Genomic DNA, 22,649 nt, shown 5'->3' with positions numbered 1-22,649 from the left:
AGGACCCTTCCATGTAGTCACAGTTGACATTTCAATTAATGGCAAGATGACCGCTGTTTCTATAGATGGGGTTAAACTGGCTTACGTCTTCCAAGAAGCAACAATGCCAAAGCTACCAAGACTATGGCCCTACTTAACAACTGCCTCACCACACCAACTCCACAGCTACCAGTACCGATTACATGACAGGACCTGCCAACAAGTACCACAAGATCCAGTTGACATGCCCACTTCCCAAGCCGCTGCTATTGGAATAATGCTCTGTTTCCACCATGGTGGTCGATATGGCGACATTGTGCAGTTGTGTAATGCTGTCATGTGTGCCCTGTGCGGCTGCTTACAAACACTGGGCTGTCAAACACATACGCGGCATACATCAGGGGTGCTGTGTTTTGTATACAGTTTTATTACTCTTAGATTACGTATCCTTTTTATAATTTGTATCTTCCATGCATGTAATTAGGTTGTGCATAGCTACGTGATAACTCATATTTTTGTTCCATGCATATTATATGATACTGAATTGCAAGCTCGGATTGATTGAACAAGCCATGGCATTTTTCATATTCTCCCATTGCTGTAAACAATAAAGCTACCATTAATTGTTCAAGGGAGTTTTTGTGTACACTGGTTCCATCGTATCAACCACATGTGGTTTTTAATAGCCAAAAGGCAGTCTGCACAACTAGTTCCAATATTAACTGTTCATGGCAAATATTTCCAATTTTCGTTTCTTACTGTGCCACAGAGTATCTACAAAACTATGAGGCATCTCGAAGAACTGTTGAATTATCTGCAGTCATTATGTAAATAGCTGACAATTTCCTGAACCTAACCCTACAATCGAAAAATATAGCTACTTTGAGCTTCATCAATGCGGAAGTGACACACATTTACTTGTTAACAATAACTTCTTTATTATTTCACAATGTTTTTGCACAAAACGGAAGCATTGCTCTGTAATGCTGCTAAATTGTAAACTGATGATTACATTTTAACACGACTTTGACCTATGAATTTTCACCAGTCAAAATTGATCCTACTAACAGCGACATAGTCTAGGATTAACAATTATAGAACGCAGATTTCCGAGTTAAACTTGATCAGAGATCACTTTTTGTGTTAATCTAAGGTCAAGTGTTTTATACAATTGACGCTAAAAGTTCTTCTTCATGACTTTTTAATATTTTTGTGGGATCTAAAATCTAAAAACCTCTCTCACATGGGCCTGATTTAGCTTCAGGATAGTAAAAAACATGCGTATATTAAGGGAATTTTCATTCACAAAGCAGGCTTATCACATTCACACAGTTCAATACTGTTCTATCCTGATTAAATGGAGCTTAACTTAAATTCCATAAGGCAGTGAAGCAATTTCGAAGTCTCGGTGCGACGAAAATTGTCAGTCGATCTCCTAAAAACATTTGTAATAATTATTAACTTTCGGTGATCACATGGGGAAGACCGGAGATCTGCTGGTAAGACCGTGTTAGCCTATTTATTTGAAGTAATAAACCGGATATCTTGAGCATACAAAACGGCAGGTTCGTCCAGTGTAGATCAGACGTTCCCCACTGATCCCGTGCAACACAGCGTAGTAAGCAGACACTGTCAATAATAATCAGTTAAATAATACGCGAACACACTTACTTTTGTTTAGTTCATGTATGAAATTCCTTCTCATACAGGATCTCATCAAGATGGCGACTAGCTCAACAATACATACATATACATCTTCATTCTTTCACGGCTCATCGGCAAGCACTCCCATATTCTTTTCATAGGAGAAAACAGATAGCAGAGAAGCTATTCCATGGAGTAAATGGACGCTCCAAGGAATAATAGGGCTTGAAACTACTTTGCATTGATAATCATCGTATATTAAAGTTTAGGAATCGGTAAGATAAAAAGAGATATTTCGAGATATGTACTGAGTTATATAATTTATAAAATTTCTGAAAATATCGCGGAGAGACCGCTGCAAGAGACATTACAACTTTTTTATTTGAGCTGTTAAATATCTGACAATGGCCAAAGCAGAGAAGACATAAAATACGTTGGCAATAACAGGAAAAGCATTTTTTAATAAGAGAAATCTGCAACAATCAAATGTACATTTAAATGTTAGGTACTGTTTTTTGAAGGTATTGGTCTGGAGAGTAGCATTGTAGGCAAGTGAAAAAAGGATGATAAGCAGCTCAGAGAAAATGAGGCTATTAGCTTTTGGAATATAGTGCTACAGAAGAATGCTGAAGCTTAAATGGGTTGATCAGATAATAAATTAGGAATTACTTAATTGAGCTGGCAATCAAAGAGATTTACGGTGCAACTTGACCAAAATAAGGGATCAGTTGATAGAACACATCCACAGTTAGCAAAGGATCATCAATTTAGTACTGGAGGGAAGTGTGGGTTCTGTCATTACAGTCTCTTAGCTAATTCCATATGACACTCAGCTTCCTGTTCACAAGCTCTTGTGCTCCATACAGTGAAAGAAGAGCCCTGAAAGTTGGCAGCACTGTTGTCAGCTTTCAACTGCTAAGTACAGAAGAATGCTGGTGATACGTCACTGAGCTGCAGTAATGCTGAGATGCAGCCTACACAAAATCACATTATGTGCTTGGTACTGGTAGACATGTGAAGAATTCACACCACGTCCCCTTTAACTGTCAGGGCTCTTCTTTTGGTGTACGGGCAAAACAGTTACCATACTCTTTGCATCATATTTGACTACATACCAAATTGAGTACGAGGAGACAATTATTTTAGTGGCATTGATGGTGGGGTGCGGGTGGGGGGGGGGGGGGGCTTAATGGCATAAGCAGAGCTCAGTGTTGTTGTGTGAAATATTAAGGAAATTGGTACATGTGTTGCTTATTAGTTTGGAGGGGTGGGGGGCAGCTTATGGCTATGGATATCTCTCGAACCAGTATGAGTCAACTGACATTAAGTGTGGAAGCCAAAACTCCAGGAGCCACTAGGCTGAGTGACATCGACCTGTTTTCATGACTTTTCACCCCTCCATAAGATCGGTATAAATAAGTAACTGGGTAATCAGATAGTTTTCTATAAAGTCAATGGTAGGCTCATACAACAACATGTGTAATTCCCTCGAAGGATCCACTATGGCAGTCCCAATCTCTTGCCTCCATCTGTATTTGGCTCTCACTTTCTGGTATATGAACCAAGCTTGGCCAACCTTAAACTGCCAGCAACCATGCCTCCGAGCTGATGTAATACTCAGTTGCATCTCAAAATAACTTGTCACCTTTCCCACCACTATTGTCCTCTAAGTGTTACCAGTCTTACCCAAAGTACTCATACCTGGCCATATTCCCAAACACCTCTTCGGGCCTCCTTATGATGATGTATGTTACCAACCGACACTGAACAGATTCGTCGGTCATCTTATGTTGATCACATGTCACTCAACCACAACCATTTCTTGAAGCCTACCAGGAATATCAAAAATAAAATTTTGCCTTTCTGTTCTTTCTCATATTGCGTAAAACAAAGAATTTATGTTTACTGAATCAAGTTGTGTGTACCTGATTTAAAGTGACCTCCCCATCAACAATTTCCAGAAAATATGATGTTTAAAAACCCAATGCCTGTATGCATGAAAACAAAAAGCACCTCTGTCAGCTGTCTGACAAAGAGACACAAAATCTGTTTCTTGAAGAGCTGAAATCTCTCTATGAAAACCAACACATGTACTTATAAATCACTTATACAAACAGTGAAATTTTACAAGATATGACCTATATAAAGATCCTGAGATTGTAGCAAAAATAAAAGCTGAAAGGATAAGTAACCCCATCATAGAATGAGATCACATGCAGACAGATTAAATTTTTGAAAATAATTGTTTTCTTTTAATGCTTTCTCAGAATAGTCGGGCAAATTTTTATTGAAAGTGGCGCACAGACCTTACACAGCCTGTAGCTGTTTCTTAATAGTAATAAATATTACTAGTATTAAATATTCTTACCTGTGTCTGAGCACTAATAATCTCAACCAAGACTAGCTTGTGCTCCGAATCTTGTTGCTTATCTATTTCACTGACTGCAAAAGCTGCAGCATTCTTGACGGCTTCGTCATTTACATCCGCGTCTTCGAGACCTCCTGGAGGAGGAACCTGAGAGAAAAAAGAACGAATGATGAGGCTAAATCCTGAGTTCCGTGGGGGATATCGAAAGAAGTAAGAATCTTTAATCGAATACATCGTATTCCATATTTACCAGACTTCCCCAATTTGTTACTCGAAAAATGGTCGTGTTACATTCACAGAGTAACAAGTTGAGGCTGCCAACAGGCACAGGAGAGGTTCTAGTCTGACGCCATTCCATCCCCCCCCCCCCCCCCCCCCCCCCGCCCTACAGGCCCAAGCCGGCGGCAGCCCTGTGCTCCACTATGTTTATTGCAGTATGTCTGTAGTACATTAATTTGTTATTTCCTGGCTGTTTTGATGCCAGCATACAGGAAATCAGGTACAGTACTTTTTTTTTTTTTCAACTTAATCTCCATCCAAAGAAACAGTACACTGTACTTCACAGAGTGGTTCATGTGGTTGCTGGCAGACGCATGGTGTCAGGTGTGAACCTCTGCTGTGTCCACTGACGGTCTCTCAGTAGTCAATGTCTTAAAAGTTAACCCTTTACTGCGTTGCTTTCCAGATGTGCAAAGCAAAGTTTCAACTCTCTTTTCATCATAGTCCTTGAAATTTGACACTCAAAACTGCCTTGCAAAGGGCCAAAGTTGTTTTATAAAGGTAATGGAAAAGAATTTGCCACTAGAATGTACCACTAAGCTCCTGATGTGACAATGAATGTTGTGTGCAGCGTTCTCAGTCTGATACACATTGTTCTCTTTTGATTGTGACTGCTGGCGTTGTAAGCAAGAACATGTGACCTAAAAAATATATAGTGCTTCTCTAACCTGTGGGGAGTATGCTGTTCAGTTTAGCTTGTATTTCTGTTAATAAACACATACCGTATATACTATATGAATAAATTTTGTTAACATACGTGTAATAGTTTGTAAATATGCTCCCATTCACACTTGAATGATATCAAAATGGTGTTTCCTTTATTCTGATTTCTTCTAGTTTCTCGTGCTTATTGAGTGCTGTAGTGGAGTCATTGTCGTATTTTGAAAATGGACGACGTACAGTAATGATTTATGAAGAACTCATCTCAGAAGTCATCTGACAGTGAAGTTGGGTTAGATTCTGACGATTCGGATGAAGATTCTGGTGTAACTGTAAATGACCTGGATTCTTCATATAGTGATGGCTTGCTGACACTAGTAGGTCTCCACATAATTATTCAAACAACTTTTTGGAGGACGACAGTAATGCGTTTATTGCTGATATACCGGCACTACAAGCTTCTGAAAACCACCCAAAGATGCAGTAAAATCAAATAATGGGGAAAAAGTGCTTCATTTGTAAATGACATTTTTAGATACAAAGGGAACACCGCACTGCCCCCAACCAAAAGATACAGAAAAAAAAAACAAATCATTGGGAAAGAACAAAGTGCTCCATTTGTAAACGACCTCTTTAGGTATAAGGGAAATTTCGCTCTGCCCCAATCAATGCTGGAGATGTCTGTGCCATATCAGTCTTTATAAATATTTTTATTGGCGAATTAATGGCAGGAGTTGTAGATGAAACTAACCTTTACAGCACACAGAAAAAAGCGAACAAAACATTTAATTGCAATGTTTATGACACTCATAGATTTATTGGCACATGTGTTATTAGCTCTTTGGCTCCTCCTATCACTGTTCGTGATCTCTGGAATGATTTTACTGATGTTGAGCTAGTACAACAACGTTCAGAGATACCTGAAAGTCTGATGATCACATTGCATTTGACAGTATGTAACGACCATAACCTGAGAGTCGAGTTCATGACAACTTGTACAAAATTAGGCCTATATTTGATCATGTGAGTAAAACATGTCTTTCAGTTGCAATGAGCGAGCGTTTTTCAATTGACGAACAAGTATGTTCAACCAAAGCAAAGCATCACATGAACGTGTACCATATATGAAAGACAATCCACGTAGTGGGAGTATAAACTTCTTGTTTTATGTGGAGAAAAGGGGTTTGCACACAACACTGAAACCTACAACTGGCAAGAAAATAATTCCAAATTCAGATTAGAGAATGAACCAGATATTGGAGTATCTGGAAACGTTGTTATTCGCCTCGAAATGTGTAAATAATGACAACAATTACTTTATTGGATTCCACAGTATTTGAAGACATGTCCCATCATTATATTTTCGATGATACCGTTAATTATATCGTAACTGTTGTTCATTTGGAGTTTAAAACTACTTTTTTATACCACACAAATGCTTATTAATCACGTGAATTTCACACAGTTTTGCATAAACGCATAGTGTAAAAAAAAAAAATTTACTGGAATTAAGAATGCAGTATTTTTTAAATCATTTTTCCTGACATCCTTGAAGAATTTCAAATACAAAAAAGAAAATTATTTGGTGTTCAAAAAATGCGGATTGAGGTTTAAACTACTGCTCTTCAGGTCCACATTTCTATGTTTGTAATAGCTTTTAACATGGGGGCTGTCGTAGGCAGCGTCCACACTGAACGCCACGCGCTGTGCAGCATCGCGCCGAACGCAAACGCGTGAAGAGCAGCGCACAACGGAGCGAAGCATTCGTTGTGATACGCAGCCGTGTTTCAGTACGCGCGCGTGATTAAAGATCTAAAACGAGAAACGCTGGCCGAGCAGAGCCGCGCACAAACTAACCATTTCCTTTGATGTACCGACACTCTGCGGAACTTAAGCCGGGTTCACACAAGCAACAAAAGTGTCGCCACAGCTAGTGGCATACTGCAGTTGCATGTGTGAACTCCCGATTTTCAGTGGCGCAACTGAAGAGACGCAAGTTCTGTCACGCCACAGAAAGTTCAGGTTGCGCCACTTTCCTACCACCACTGCTCCCTGGCGGCAGTATTGCGAAACACTAGCACTCTGTCGCAGTTATCATGCAGTAGCTGTACTCCATCTGATTTGTGTGTTTTTATTTTATTTCTGAAAAAAGTGAAAACAATGGTCGGCAGTTACAATTTCGCAGCTTCTAGAACTACGGTACAAGAACAGCAACCTATATTTGATTTTCTGCAGCAGTGTGTGTGTGTGTGTGTGTGTGTGTGTGTGTGTGTGTGTGTGTGTGTGTGCGTAAACCAATGACATATCCCATGAAGGAATAAATAAATAAACTTAATATATGTAACCACAAAAGCGAGTAGAATAACCTTCGTAATTTGTGAGACTAAGCACTGTATAAATTGTGGATGATATGCAGGAAACAGCTCCAATGTGTGACGTCGCAGCTGTTAAACTAAAAACTAATTATTCGAAATGCCTGTATCAACGAATACAATAAGATTCTAAAATTTTGGAAGAGTGGCATGTCTGCAGATGATATTTACATTCCAACTGTTGGGTATTTTCCCATTGCAGTCAGTATTTTCGTCTCTAAATGTTACTTCTTCTATAAATGTGTTTGTTTCCACTTGATTTATTCCTGTGCGTAATCTATTTTCGGATCCAGCATTTGGGTTTCGTCTTCCTTGTATTTAAGTCTTGTAACAGCTCTAAGGCTGTAACCTACAGTATAACTTTCTTACCCGCCCATATGATTTCAGATGACGCCATATTGAAAGCTGTGCGACTACATAGAATTTGTGGCATTCTACCGTGAACGGCAACTCACGATGCCAGTACAGCAAGCCACAAGCCGTGGTGCCACATTAGACGCATGTGTGGACCTGGAAATACTCGTTGCGTAGAATGCCACAGTTTGCCGCACACCTAACACAACGCGTTGCGCCTAACCTCTTTTGTCGGTTTTGTGCAGCTCAGCACAGCTAGCGTGGACGCTTCTTTAAATGCAAAATGAACGCCTTGCTCGAATTGTGCAACATTCTTATGAACTCGCCGATTCTATACAGGTCAGCGCTGGCCATGTAGCAGTACGGATTGAGTTGCTGCAGGAACATTCGTATCTACGAGGGTAAGTCAATTACTATCCGCAAAGTACTTATAAAATTTTATTGTAATCAAATAGAAAACGTACAAAAACATCAATTTTCGACAGTCTTGGTCTATCGTTGTACAAACTTCCTGATGCCCTTATAAAAGAGGGTTCTCAGTTGAGCTGCGAGCCAGGAATGCACCGCTTCTTTCACTGCTCCGTCTGAGGCAAATCGACGGCCCCTTAATGCCTGTTTGAGTGGACCAAACAAATGATAGAAGTGGCAAGATCGCGACTATATGGAGGATGGTCCAGTACTTCAAATTTGAGTTTCTGGAGCTTTTCAGCAGTGTGGACAGCAGTATGCTGTTGGGCATTGTCGTGCAACAACACAACACCTTTTGACAGCATTCCTCGGCGTTTGCTTCGAATTGCAGGCTTTAGCCTGGCAGTAAGCATCTCACTGTAACGTACACTGTTTATTGTTCTGCCTCTTTCACCATAATGTTCCAGTACTGGACCTCTTGCGTCCCAAAAAACCGTAAGCATCAGTCTTCCTGCAGACGGTTGGGTCTTGAACTTTTTCTTGCATGGCGAATTTGGATATTTCCATTCCATACTCTGCCGTTTAATCTCCGGCTCGTAATGATGGATCCATGTTTCGTCACCAGTAATGATCCTGTCTAAGAAGTTGTTACCATAGCGATCCAAATGTTTTTTGTAGATGTCCAAGCACGTTTGTTTATGCAACTGTGTGAGTAGTTTTGGGACCCATCTTGCACAAAGTTTATGAAACCCAAGTCTGTTGTGGATGATTTCGTAGGCAGAACCGTGACTAATTTGCAGACGATGTGCCACTTCGTCAATAGTTAATCGTCTGTTAAGAGAATCATTTCACGTGAACGCTCAATGGTTTCTTCATTTGATGAATTTCGGCCCCAATACGCCTTCCGACCGCGAAAAACGATCACTGAACATTGCTCTTTTTTGGTGCAGACAGCAGAGCAGCCATGATTAACAGCACGGCACAGATAACGAAACTAACCTAGCAGCTTGAAAATTGCAAAGATATAACAACAAATAAACAAAGCATGCGTCATCAACTTCGACCATAGATACTAATAGACTGGGCAAGCAGTGCAGCGGCTATACATCTGCCGTGGCTGCAACATAGAATCACGTGACTGTTGGCAGAACGTCGGCGGGAGTTCAAGGCAGCATTCTGATTCCTGATTTCACTTCCAGTATTTCTCAGTGGATTTCCTGCTAACTTCACCACATTAAATGTAGCTTATGTAAGCACAGCTAGAAGTGATAAATTATTGCGTAACCACTGTACAAATTTAGTTTTACAGCCATTACTTCACAATGAACTTTGTGAACTGTTGAAACACTTTCGATGTTCGGCAATATATTCGCCGCGAATATTTCAGTGTTACCAATTATGAGATGCATTCTCTACTAACAATACGCGTTATGCACTGCATAAAATGTAAATATTGCGTGTGTGTGTTTTAGTGACGTGGTTGTAGAAAGTGTTATAGACTTCATAAATCGGCATAAACAACGAAACCTGTAACGTAAACACACGTGTTCACATCGAATGTAACGAACTCAATTGTGTCGTTCACCCACAAAACGTAAAGCAGTTTCATTTGAAAGCTCTTTTTTGGTTTAAACAGTTTGTTTCGTAGATGTATCAAATAAGATATCTACAAAATCAGTACCTACTTACATGAATACTTGTTCCACAGATCATGGATACGATACTTCGCAATGATGTGTCAGTTTAATGAAAGGTAGACGTATCATTACATGATAATTCTTCCAATCACTTATTTATACCTAAAAAATCGTCTACTGAGTAGGAGCTGTCATTCATAGATTATTTTAGTTTGATTTTAAATGCTGGTTGGCTATCTGTCAGGCTTTTAATGCTTTTTGGTAAATGACCAAAGATTTTTGTAGCAGCATATTATTTATCCCAAACATTACAGCTTATTATCTGGAAACTAACATAGGCCATACAACTACCTTTTTGCAAATGGTATTCAGTATCTGTTTCTGATGTTCGTATGTTTTGTAACTGGGAAGTACAAAATAAAACTAAACCCTGATGAGAAATCAAACCCCTAACTTGTTTTTGCAAATTGTTCTTTAAAATAATACCAGCATAATTCACCCCTTTTTGTACCAAAGTCAGATTTAATCCAGGATAGTAAAAATCATCCTTTCTTCTTATGTAGTAGCAATGCACATTGCCATTGCTTTTGGAGTGGGAAGGGTTATTGGTAATAAATCTCTCTCTCTCACACACACACACATACTATATATATATATATATATATATATATATATATATATATATATATATATATATATATTCTTCAAAGTGCTTCGAACAGATGCGTGTGTGCGCAGTAGGCTTGAAATCTTTTCGTTTCACTGCCTGTATCCACATCTGCCTGCGCCCTTCATCCTTTGGAAACCTATACGAAAGAGAAAAAGCAGCTTTGTAGCTTACCATTTCAAGAAATATATACGATTGCAATGTGCGCCTGGAAACACACACAGCACTTCAAACCGCCAATTTACGTAACTGTGGCGTTCTGGGTAAGGATATGATACGCACAATAGCTTATCAGTATTCAAGAAATGCCGCTAAATTAAACTAATAATACTTACACGTGAAATTTAATGTTACTTCCCTTCACAAAACGCTCGGTACAACCATAAGCACAACAGGATACCACCATTGTTTTGCCAATAGTCACGTGGTATAGCAGTAGAGATGTTGGTGCCACGAAATATACGTCATGACCAGTCTACCAATATCTATGGTCGAAGGTCATCAACGTAAAACGACAGTACTACCAAAATAAACAAAAATATAACTAAATTGCGGATGATAATTAACTCATTCTCGTATAATAACGTGATTACTATTCTCTGTGCAGTGATATTGTTTAATTAAACTTGTGGTTACTGCCGGTATTCTAACAGTTGCAATGTTATCTAAGGAGAGTAAATGCGAAGAAGAAAACAGACTGTTTAATAAAGAGTGGAAGGAGAAATTTCTTTTTGTATAGAAGAATGGTAAAACAATGCACCTTTTATGCCAAATAACACTGTCACAGTTCAAGGTCAGTAATCTCAAGAGCCATCGTGAAAGTAACCACAGTGGTTCCAGGAAGGAGTTTCCTCTCAGTTCTCAGTTAAGGAAAGCTTAATTATCATTAAAGGAAATATTTCAGTGGCAGAGCAAGATCGTGACCATGGTTACCAGGGAAACAGATTTAACAAGCGAAGCCGGCTTCGTCTTGGCTTTAAACATTGCAAAATCAAAGGAACCTTACACAGATCTGGAGTTTCCAGAAATCAATTCTGCGCGAATTGTTTCTGTTTTAGACCCCAAAAGTAAGAAACTATAAAAACTGGTTGACCAAATACCCGCTTCTAGACGTACAATACAGAGACGAGTTTCTGCTACTAGTGATGATATTGTAAGTAACTGGCAAAAAAATATAAGTGACTTCCTAGCAATGAGTCTGGCTTTGGACGAGTACAGATATCCAAAATAAACCGCAACATGCAGTATTTGTATCAAATGAAATGGAGGTTGTGGAAGAGCTCTTTAGAGCTTGCTACATCGAAGGATACTGCTTGAGGTTGTGTCATTAAGGGGGCTCTGGATGGTGTTTTAAGTGAAGTGTCTGCTGGGAATATTGTCATTATCGCGACCGATGATGCACCGTCTATGACAGATAAAAACCAAGGCTTTTCTACATGTTATGTAGGTGCCGCTAAAAATTGTGAGCTAATTGAAGAATTCAACAATGACGACCTTCTTGATGATGTGTCTCCGTATTGCGTTAGTGAGATGGCCATTAGCAGTTACTGGATCGAGTCACGGAATTCAATCAAGGAATTTCTGCTATAAAATGGGAAATCTTTCCCTCAGTTTGATGAGCCACACTGGCTGCAATGGCCTTTCTTACTGATGTCGTTCAGCATTTGCAAACATTAAACACATCATTATAAGAAAGTGATAAACTTATTTCTGATTTAGTGCAGTCTGTGTTCAGTTTTCGTAACAAATTAAGACTCTTTCGGAAGGACCTTGAGACTTAAAAATATGTAAGTAGAACGCTGCCCTTGCTGAAGAAAGAAATGTCAAGTTCAGTGGTGTGAGGGCGCTTAAAGCTTCACCTCCAGTTTCGGAAAAACCTGTCCTTGTTGATGTTGTGGAAGGTGGCTGTCCCGTTTCACCGCCAATTATTAAGTATTCAGCAAGCTGTACAGTTGGCGCTACTGGAAGTTCAAGAGGACGAATGGTCTGACACGTAGTGGTCGTTCAACTGCTGAATTTTGGAAGAAGGTTCCACCAAAAAAAAAAAAGACCACTAACAAGAGAGTGTGACAAGAGATTGATCTCTATTTTTGGTTCCACTTACATGTGTGAATTACTGAACTCAGCACTCACGTTTATCAAATCTAAACATCGACGTGTTCTATCTGATGAACAGTTAAGTGAACTTGTTCACCAATCGTTAGATATATCACAGCAAAAGTAAACACTCGAGAAAGCACTTGACAGATGAAACTTTCAATTTCATGTTGTGTAATTAAACAGTTCAATAAAGTTATTTTTAAAACAGTGTTTCTTCACTGTCGTTAATTATTAGTCCCTAAAATATGCGACTCGCTTCGAAACAGCACCGTAAGTTCGCGGCTCCCAAAGGTAACGTAAGTGGTTACCTCTGTTACAGAGTTTAATGTCCGTCGACAACGAGGTAATTAGAAATATATCACAAGCACGAACTGGGTAGGAAATTCCCTTTCCCATCCCGGAAGCTAAATCTGGGTCCCCAGACGGGATTTTGAACTGCTGTGCTCCCAGTCGCGAGTCCAGTTCAAATGGCTCTGAGCACTATGGGACTTAACATCTGAGGTCATCAGTCCCCTAGAACTTAGAACCACTCAAACCTAACTAACCTAAGGACATCACACACATCCATGCCCGAGGCAGGATTCGAGCCTGCGACCGTAGCAGTCACGCGGTTCCGGACTGAAGCGCTTAGAACAGCTCGGCCACCGCGGCCGGCCGAGTCCAGTGTACTAGCCACTACCCTCCCTCTCTCGACAGCGATCAGAAAGCAAATGTCTGTGTGCTGCCAACAAACGGGAATGTATATTGCATACCTTGACTTTTTATGACCATCTACCACACCTAAACAGCAGTTCGCCTAAATTCCGCTGTAATTGGAATTGAACTGATTTTAAAATTGGACAAATACCGGTACTCAACAACAACGTACGTCTCTAACGATACAAGTTAATGCTAACAAAGTCTGTTTCTGATTTTTTTTCACCAAGTTTACCTAGCTAAAGTTCTCTCAGCTTCCGTATTGGAGTGTGGTGGTGTTAACACTGAAAGTGTTAATGAGACCTCCATAAAAAGATTTTCGCCTCCTGCATTATTGCACAGAAAAACTAAATCATGAGCTCCAACAACGGCACTAAAGCTGCTGTTGCTCCACAGCACCGTTGATTTTTAAAGTCTGCAACATTTTTTTAACTCGAAAGTGGCTTGACCTTCTGTCACAATGCTGCAAGTTAGCCATTTTATGGTTAGCTCTAGCCTTTTTGAAGAGGCAACTAGCCACTGCTTTTGAGACAAGCTACTGCTGGCATTCCTGGTCATTTTGGAGACATTATCTAACCATTTGTATTATTCGACAATTTTCACAATAAGAAAGCAAAAATAAACCAGCTCTACATTTTATTTGTACTTTTTTAACATTCCTTTTCCTCCGTGACAACAGATAGCAAGCATGGGTTGTGTGTTAATGCTGGATATCCCTGCACGCCCATGCCAATGCAATGACCTCATAATATACGCAGTCCTATCTCCTGTATTATTTGGCAGCTAACTTCGTGTTCCTGCCTGTAGAAAGCTGAACGCCAGAGATATCAGCTATATATCTAAGAGCTTCCAGTAATATAGCAGCACTTTTCTGGAAACACAATAAAGTTACAACTGTGATTTGCAGAGTTTCTTGTTTTTAACATATGTGAGCAGTGAGTGTCAGACGAATATAGTGTGGGGTGTCCCAAAATAATGTATACACTCTTTGAAACAGAATATCTCTCTAATTAAAGGAGACAGAAATACAATTTTTATGGGTAATAATTGAGAAAGCGGTGAAAACATAAAAATGCTTTCTTTTGTTTCAGGATTGTCAGCAAAAACATGGCGCTATCTGTTGAACAACGGAAACGGGTGCTAAAGTGTTACTAGAAAACAGAGAATGTGGGTGAGGTATGCCGCGACGTTGGAGAGTTGAATTTGGAACACCACCACCAACAAGAGTAACAATTATAACAATCAGAGATAAGTTTGAAGTCGAAGGAACGGTGCACGATATGAAGGAGGGACATAGCGGACGAAAGAGAAGTTCAACAGAAATGAGAGCGTTGATGCAGTAATCCAGACATACACACGATCCCCGAAGAAATCTGTGAGGCAATGCTCTCGTGAGACTGGGATCTGCAGAAGCAGTGTTCATAGAATTTTGCGGTCTCAGAATTTTAAGCCTTACATTCCAAGACTTCTCCATGCTCTTAACGAGGCTGATCCTGATAGGTGAAGAGAATTTTGTGAGTGGTTCATTAACAGATGTGAAGAAGAGCAATGTTTCCAAGATCGAATTCTTGGTCAGATGACGTTTAAACCTGATGGAACAATTAACCACCATAATTGCGTGTACTGGGCCAGGAAGAATCAATACGTAACCGAGCAATGGTATGTTAATCTACCAGGAGCAACAGTCTGGTGTGGTCTGTCTTCTAGAGAGTTAATCGGGCCGTACTTCTTTGACAACACTGTCACGGGCGACTCTTACTTGGAAATGTTGGAAATGATAACACCTGGTCGTAGCCTTGTGTTTTGGAAATGAAGATTATTACTTTCAACAGGATGGGGCGCCACCTCACTTTCACCTGGATGTGAGGGTATTTCTCAATCTATATTTCCTGCCAGACGTATAGGACGAAGAGAGTGTGTGGAGTATCCCGCTCGATATCCAGATTTAACTCCTCTAGACTTTTTTCTGTGGGATACTGGTCTTAGAGAGCAAATTGAGCAAGCCTTTGATGCTATTCCGTTAGAAACAATAAAGTTGGCATGTCGCTCAATCGTAACTCGTTGTCGATGGTGTATTGCGATGGACGGACAGCAGTTTGAACATTTACCATCTTAAGTCGGACCATGAGGCACCTAACACCACTAAAATTGTAAAATTTTTTGTTTATTTTTTTTACAAAATAATCAGTCACTCACTCCATAGACAAAATCTCGATTTCTCCAAAACCACTAAATTGTATTTCTAATCCCTTTCATTGAAGAGATGTTTAGTTTCAAAGAGTGTATACATTATTTTGGGGCACCCTGTATATAAAACTAAAAAAAGGGGTGGGAGAATATGTTGGACTTTACGATTTAAAACATCATTTAAGTTCTAAAAAACTTATTTCTGCCTCTGTTTGTAATGTGCCCTCTTTCTTCCAGTATGGATAAGCATTTTAAATTTATTCTTGAGAGTAAAATGTTGTAGAGAGGAAGGATATATCACATCGCCAAAATGAAAAGAAACATGGAATCATAAAAATGTGTAATACAGTATAGGCATACTTTAAACTTCTCTTATGGCATGAAATGATTTTAGTTTCAGACGCTGCAGTTGTCGGTGAAAATCAGCGAGCTTAGTGACATGTTATCCTGTTGTTAACCATTCATCCAAAAAGTTAGTTTTGCATCGTAAAAATTATCACAGTCGAACTTCCTTAGTTATAAATACTGAAATGAGAACACGGTAGCCTGCTTGTAGCGTGCGATTGTTGTGTCACCGAACTAATTACTTCCAATTAATTTACAGGCCAAGAGTTCAACAAAATATTGTCCATTTGTACAGGAACGAAGGGCTTCGTTCTATGCTCCCAAAATAATGGGAAAATGGTTTAAATTCCACTATTCTTTAATGTGAAGTACAAGCTACAGGTATGATACATCCTTCTAGTACCTAGGATCCAAGAACAAAAAGAGCTAAGGAGCATCAGTTCAGTTTGTTAAACAAAAAAAGATCGAAAATGTCTTTCGTATGTGGTCAATATACAAAGATAAAGGATATTGCGGAGACATGGCTTAGCCACAGCCTGGGGGATGTTCCCAGAATGAGATTTTCACTCTGCAGCGGAGTGTGCGCTGATATGAAACTTCCTAAACGGTTAAAACTGTATGCCGGACCGAGACTCGAACTTGGGACCTTTGCCTTTCGCGGGAAAGTGCTCTACCAACTGATCTACCCAAGCATGATTCACGCCCCGTCCTCAGCTCAGTTGGTAGAGCACTTGCCTGAGAGAGGCAAAGGTCCCTAGTTCGAGTCTCGGTCTGGCACACAGTTATAATCTGCCAGAAAGTTTCATATCAGCGCACACTCCGCTGCAGAGTGAAAATCTCATTCTACAAAGATAAAGTTGATTTCCTGAGACGTAATCTTATCTCTGATCTTCCCTCAGGATCTAAATGTCCATTTGCCAGAGTGCCCACTTGAAATAAAATGCATGTTGTATTAGTGGCAAATGTCAAACTAAGAAACTTTTAAAAGAGATGATAAAATCACGGGTAGCAAAAGGGCTGAGGCAAGATTAGAATCATACTTAACGCAGAAAATAAGGTGGCACTTGGCACGGTGGCTGATAAGAGCGACTAAATGGGAAATTCCTCTGCGGTCGGTCCCAACAGCCAACGCGCCGAATGTCGACTTGGTTTGCGCCTGTAGTACACTGCAACACATTCCGCAGTAATGAGCATCTGTCGTAATTATACAGTACGGTAACACAGTTTCACTGAGTGACAGTAAAACAGTCGATCTTGGTCTACCTGGGACAAAATGTAAGGGAATAATTGTGAATAAACTCACCCCACACTTCGCTGATCTATTAGTGGGAGATACAGGCGAACAGAAATTCAATCTTATTAAAGATGAATCGACTGACGCTTCAGTTGCGGTGCGACTGTATAGCACACAACTGAACTAAATAACGCCACATTTTTGGGTACTGCTGAGCTAGAAAAATTTGATGCTGCGTCTATACTTTTAGGAATACAACAGCTTTTGCTGAATTTGAAACTTGGTCCTAAAAAAATCCTGTGGCTCGCAACAGACGACACCATCGTGGTATACGGTCTCAAGAATGTGTTATATGTCCAGATGAAAAAAATAATTTGCAAACGTTTCTATTGTTTTCATGTGATGCATCTGTCATTCAATACAGCAAGCACATTCTCATGCTACGGAGGAAACACTGCCCACAAACAATGAAATTCTTATTCGTGCATCACATAAATAGTTCTCACGTTTCTTCTCAGTGCCGATTAAGAATATAGGCATATATACAACACAATTAATTGTGAATAAGGTGAACGCCTATCCATGAAACATTTCAGAAAATTATAATACTCTCAGGAGTTCCACTGAACCCACTGTTAGTAAAATTTTAGAACAGTATGCAGATGATGTTTGATTTGTGGGGCTCTCAACTGTGCGGTCATCAGCGCGCTTAGAAAGTCCCAACTTTTACACAATCCAGTTTTTACACAGTCCAATTTTTACACAGTCCAATCTAGCCATTGTCACGAATGATGACGATGAAATGATCAGGACAACAGAAATACCCAGTCCCCGGGCAGAGAAAATTTCCAACCCGGCCGGGAATCGAACCCGGGACACCGTGATCCAGAGGCAGCAACGCAAGCCACTAGAGCACGAGCTGTGGACAGAACAGTATGCAGAAGTAAAACTAAGTTTTGAATTAGTCCGACGTAAGGCACATTGCCTTGCTGCAGAAAAATGGCTCTGAGCACTACGGGTTAACTTCAGAGGTCATCAGTCCCCTAGAACTTAAAACTACTTAAACCTAACTAACCTAATGAAATCACACACATCCATGCACGAGGCAGGATTCGAAACTGCGACCGTAGCGGTCGCGCGGTTCCAGACTGTAGCGCCTAGAACCGCTCGGCCACTTCGGCCGGCCTTACTGCAGATCTTTTGTACAATATGTACAATGATACAGCCAATAAGGTGTATCTATGCTACATTAACAATACTGTGAATGAACTACGAAATCCAATAAACTCTTTGAATGCGAGAGTTCGAGTCCCACCAAGTTGTTGGATAGTTGGTCAACTTAGTTTGGTCCATAAGCGGCTGAATATTAAATTCATAAGCGCAGAATATTAAATTCCACTACTGAAACTGATCCATTAAGAGCAGCATTGAGAATTACACTGAACCATCCCCATATTTCGGCTACACTCGCGAAAATGAACTAAAACTCTCCAATGTGTCTGCGTATGCAAAGAAAACTTTACGAGACACACGAGTGAATTTCACAAAAAAGCGGTGTCAGGATTTTTAAAATCAACTTTTAGGTAATTCTGAAGTATTCCACCACATGTCGTTGCTAAACGTCAAAGAAACAGTGAAACACCCTGTTACTGTTTGGTGTTAGCTATGGGTTTTGGGCAAAAGACTGACAAAATTGAAAACCATTATTTACTTAAAATGTTTAAATCAGACATACACTTCTGAATTCCGGCAAGAAGTTAGTCAGTGCAGTAATACAGGAGGCGAAAATCTTTTTACGGAGGTCTCATTCACACTTTCAGTGTTAACACCACCACACTCCAATACGGAAGTTGACTTAATTTTTAGCTAGGTAAACTTGGTGAAAAAAAATCAGAAGCAGACTTAATACGGATACACTCTCTGCTATTCTGAGTGTAAGGTATGAACTGAGACGCCGCCATAGGTGTTTTTCGTGCTAGTCCCTGAGGAAATACTAAAGCTTGTTGGTACATGTGCTGTATACACATGGGAGACCAGGGAAATCTGCACCATCAGCAAAGGAAATGAGGCAGAGGACGATAATGAGGATCGTTTTCATTTTTGGTAGGAGAGGGTTTTTTCTTCGTTTTTGATTTTTTATGTATTAAACATACAAATTAAAATTTAACGTGTTCTGCCGATTCAGCTGTAAGGAGACAGAGAGGACAACGTATTGTTGTCTTTAGTATGCTTATATTATCAGCGCTATAAGAGCTACAAACTATCGCAATCGATAGTTGATGCAAATCACACAGGGTGATTCTAATGAAAAACATCGCTCTACGATTTCACGGTTCACAACTGGTTCACGCAGAGCAAACGGCGATTCCTGAAGCAGAGGCCACAATTTCAGTTTGTTGAACCACCTGGAATCGTTGTATATGCTATTGATGCTGGCACAGGTTGAATAATGTAAATAACGCTATCTGTTAAAGATCCCAATGCATGCTAGAGTTCAGTAAAATGGAGGCTGATAACAATAAAATTACACGAATTTAGAAACAATAGGAGTCGAAGAATATGGTCTTGTTCGACATGCTTCATGGATTCTTAACTTAATAATTTCGTTTTGTAAAGACATTTTTGAACAGCTTTTAAAGAGTCAGTACTAATAATGCTTGTGTATGTGAGTTGTATGTATGGCCAGGCAATCACAATTATTTTGTGTTTTGCTAGGTCTAGAAACATCGTGTAAACTCCGTTTTTCGTTTTGACATTACGCCAGATAAACTTACGTTACCACATAATTACTAAAGCATATACAAAACTTGTTGAGCAACAACCTTTAAACTACCTCTTTTACTTTCTTTTTTATCCATATTAAACGTTGTTTCCTAAATACTTACCAGTAATGTAAATACAAAATAGAATACCGATTTCAGTAATTTTTGGACTTACCTCGGTCGGTTCCGACACAGGGTGTGCATTTAATGAAATGCATAAAGAGAATAACGCCAAGAAGTAAACAAGTTTCATGGTCTACCAATTTACAGATGCAGCTGCACTCCTTCACAACCTGCTTCAGCCTCACTCGTGACAAGTAACGATACGAACAAGTCGCTGCTCCTTTTAAAATGTGCGAGGAAGGGGGGGGGGGGGGGGGGGGGGGGACGGCTTGACAATCGTAGGCGGCTATTGGCTGTACTGTACCCCCACTTCCCAACACCTCATGCCTAGATGGCGCTGAGTGTATTTGGTGTACTTGGTAATTATGTGTATAAAAGGAAGAGTGAGATTACGCCGAAGAAAGCCTGGTGCGCTCGTAACAACTGTACAGCAGCAGGAAAGAACACAAACAAGGAGACGAAAATATTCACAAGTCTAGAAAGAACGAAGTTAAAACCATCCATGTAGTCACTCTACCATCGATTACATTAAGTTAGCAAACTCACTCGGCAGTGGATATTTTTCATTAACGTTTTTTTCCGTTAGCCTGACATGCACAGCATGTCAAGAATAACTTCTTACAGATCTCCGTCCGAACTTTCAATAATAATTTCGTGTTCTTTATCTTTAGATCAGTGATACATTGATGGCCTGGAAAATATTCATAGATTTCACCCTCAAGATCGATTCTTATTTCTTCTTTGTTTTTACCACATTTTCGAATGAGATATTACTCGTATTTTACCAGTGTCTGTTAACTGCGATGTTAAAGCCCTTAACATGTCGATATTTTTTCCAAATAATGTTCGAAATAATATTTTTTCAATTAATGAAGGACGTCCTATAATGTATTACATTACTTACACACATATAAAGACACATTTAAGGCTGAAAATGATGAGTCACAAATTTTTGACGATCACCATTAATAAAATCCTGAGTATAGTTGTGCACTGGACTTTGACTACAATATCCTGAAACTATAAGTCATTTTTTAGTTTATGTGTAGCTATGTAGTCTAACTGCTTATTTGACAATGGTTTCCTTTGATATCAATCTTCGAGTAACTGGCGGAAGTATGTTGGATATATTTATCTCAAATGTTCAAATGTATGTGAAATCTTATGGGACTTACCTGCTAAGGTCATCAGTCCCTAAGCTTACACACTACTTAACCTAAATTATCCCAAGAACAAACACACACACCCATGCCCGAGGGAGGACTTGAACCTCCGCCGGGACCAGCCGCACAGCCCATGACTGCACTGCTTGGCTAATCTCGCGCGGCTATATTTATCTAGTACCACTGACGAAATGTTGCCACTTTCATCCTCTAATGAAGTAACATCACATTCTTCTTCACTTACTCTGCCGGTAAATTCAATGCCAATCTCAGGATCACTACAGCCATCCTTTTTCAAAAGCACTGCCCAAACAACAACACAGGACAGAGGCTCAAGGCACCCGTTTTGTTATCGAATATCCAAAGCTGCGCACACTACAGTTGATATCTAGTGTCAACCACCTCAATCAAAATATGAGATCCTGGCTAAAAATATAGGACTGGACGTTCTCTAGTCTGAACACTTAGAACTACCTGTGCTAAAACGGATATAAGCGAGGTTTTATTTTTACAACGGTCTGTTCTTAAGTTGCCTAAGTGTACACCGGATTTTAAGTTTCTGTCAAAATAATAAAAACGAGATAACTCGGGGATTTATGTGAAGGGTTTAACCATTTATGCAACTTCCGTGTGAAATAAACAAGTCAGTAAGAAATTCACGTTGCCCATCTTTGTGTTCAAATGTGTGTGAAATCTTATGGGACTTAATTGCTAAGGTCATCAGTCCCTAAGCTTACACACTACTTAACCTAAATTGTCCTAAGGACAAACACACACACCCATGCCCGAGGGATAAGCGCTGTGGGGCGTGTCTGGCACTTGGGTGGGTAACCATCCCTGCTGCCATGTACTGTTGCCATTTTTCAGGGTGCACTCAGCCTCTTGATGCCATTTGAGGAGCTACTCGACCGAATAGTAGCAGCTCCGGTCAAAGAAAACCATCATAACGACCGGGAGAGCGGTGTGCTGACCACACACCCCTCCTATCTGCATCCTCATTGAGGATGACACGGCGGTCGGACGGTCCCGCTGGACCATTTGTGGCCTGAAGACGGAGTTAGCTTTGAAAAATAATACCTGATAGCAAAGACTAGTGCAAAAAGACTATCGTAAAAATTTTCGGTATGTTATATTTTTCGCTGTCAATGGTCATTGTGAGTGTAAACTAACTCGTTATATAATAGAGTGATAGGCTCCGTTTATGATCAATTGAACAAGGAAGAAATTTAACCATCTTCTCTGAATAACTCGTGAGAATGCTGACAGATAACGCTTGAAACTACTGATATCTTGACGGGTAACTCTCCCTGTCCTTTAAGGCATTTTCCAATTCGTGCCCTGAAAATGGCAGAGGTTTACTTGTCGAAATAGCGGAGTTTCTGACGAATTTATCCGACCGCATTCTCGCGGGTAATTAGAGCATACAGCAGACTAGGAAAAGCTTAATTCTCCTTGTGCATTATGTTGAACATTATAGTCTGCACACTTCATAGGATACAAATTCCTAATTAATAAAGGCTAGGAAGTTTTCATTTATTATGTATGCAACTGATATGTTGACAAACACAATTTTGAAACCATCAGTCTTTAAAACCAGGAAATACTTTACTGTGTTCCAAAGTCTGCATCACAATACGATTGTCACTGCTATCTAAGTCCACGCCCAAATCA

At 39.9% G+C, this 22,649-nt stretch overlaps 1 protein-coding gene across 1 annotated transcript in view; it reads right to left on the bottom strand.

Annotated features, from left to right (window-relative positions):
- The window catches only part of LOC126481207 (cystatin-SA-like), a 38,498-nt gene extending 18,499 nt beyond the window's left edge, over positions 1-19,999 (bottom strand). Inside the window, exons 1-2 of the mRNA XM_050104808.1 lie at positions 19,868-19,999; positions 3,992-4,138 (exon numbers count right to left, since the gene is read on the bottom strand). Of these exons, the coding sequence (XP_049960765.1) occupies positions 3,992-4,138; positions 19,868-19,945 (225 nt within the window). The 5' untranslated portion in view covers positions 19,946-19,999. The remainder of the gene's footprint in view (positions 1-3,991; positions 4,139-19,867) is intronic.
- Positions 20,000-22,649: the final 2,650 nt, after the last annotated feature.

This window comes from Schistocerca serialis, chromosome 5 (assembly GCF_023864345.2).
Source record: "Schistocerca serialis cubense isolate TAMUIC-IGC-003099 chromosome 5, iqSchSeri2.2, whole genome shotgun sequence".
Lineage (NCBI taxonomy): Eukaryota > Metazoa > Arthropoda > Insecta > Orthoptera > Acrididae > Schistocerca > Schistocerca serialis.
The sequence above is the reverse complement of the archived record's forward strand: the minus strand, read 5'-3'. Positions and strand labels throughout refer to the sequence as shown.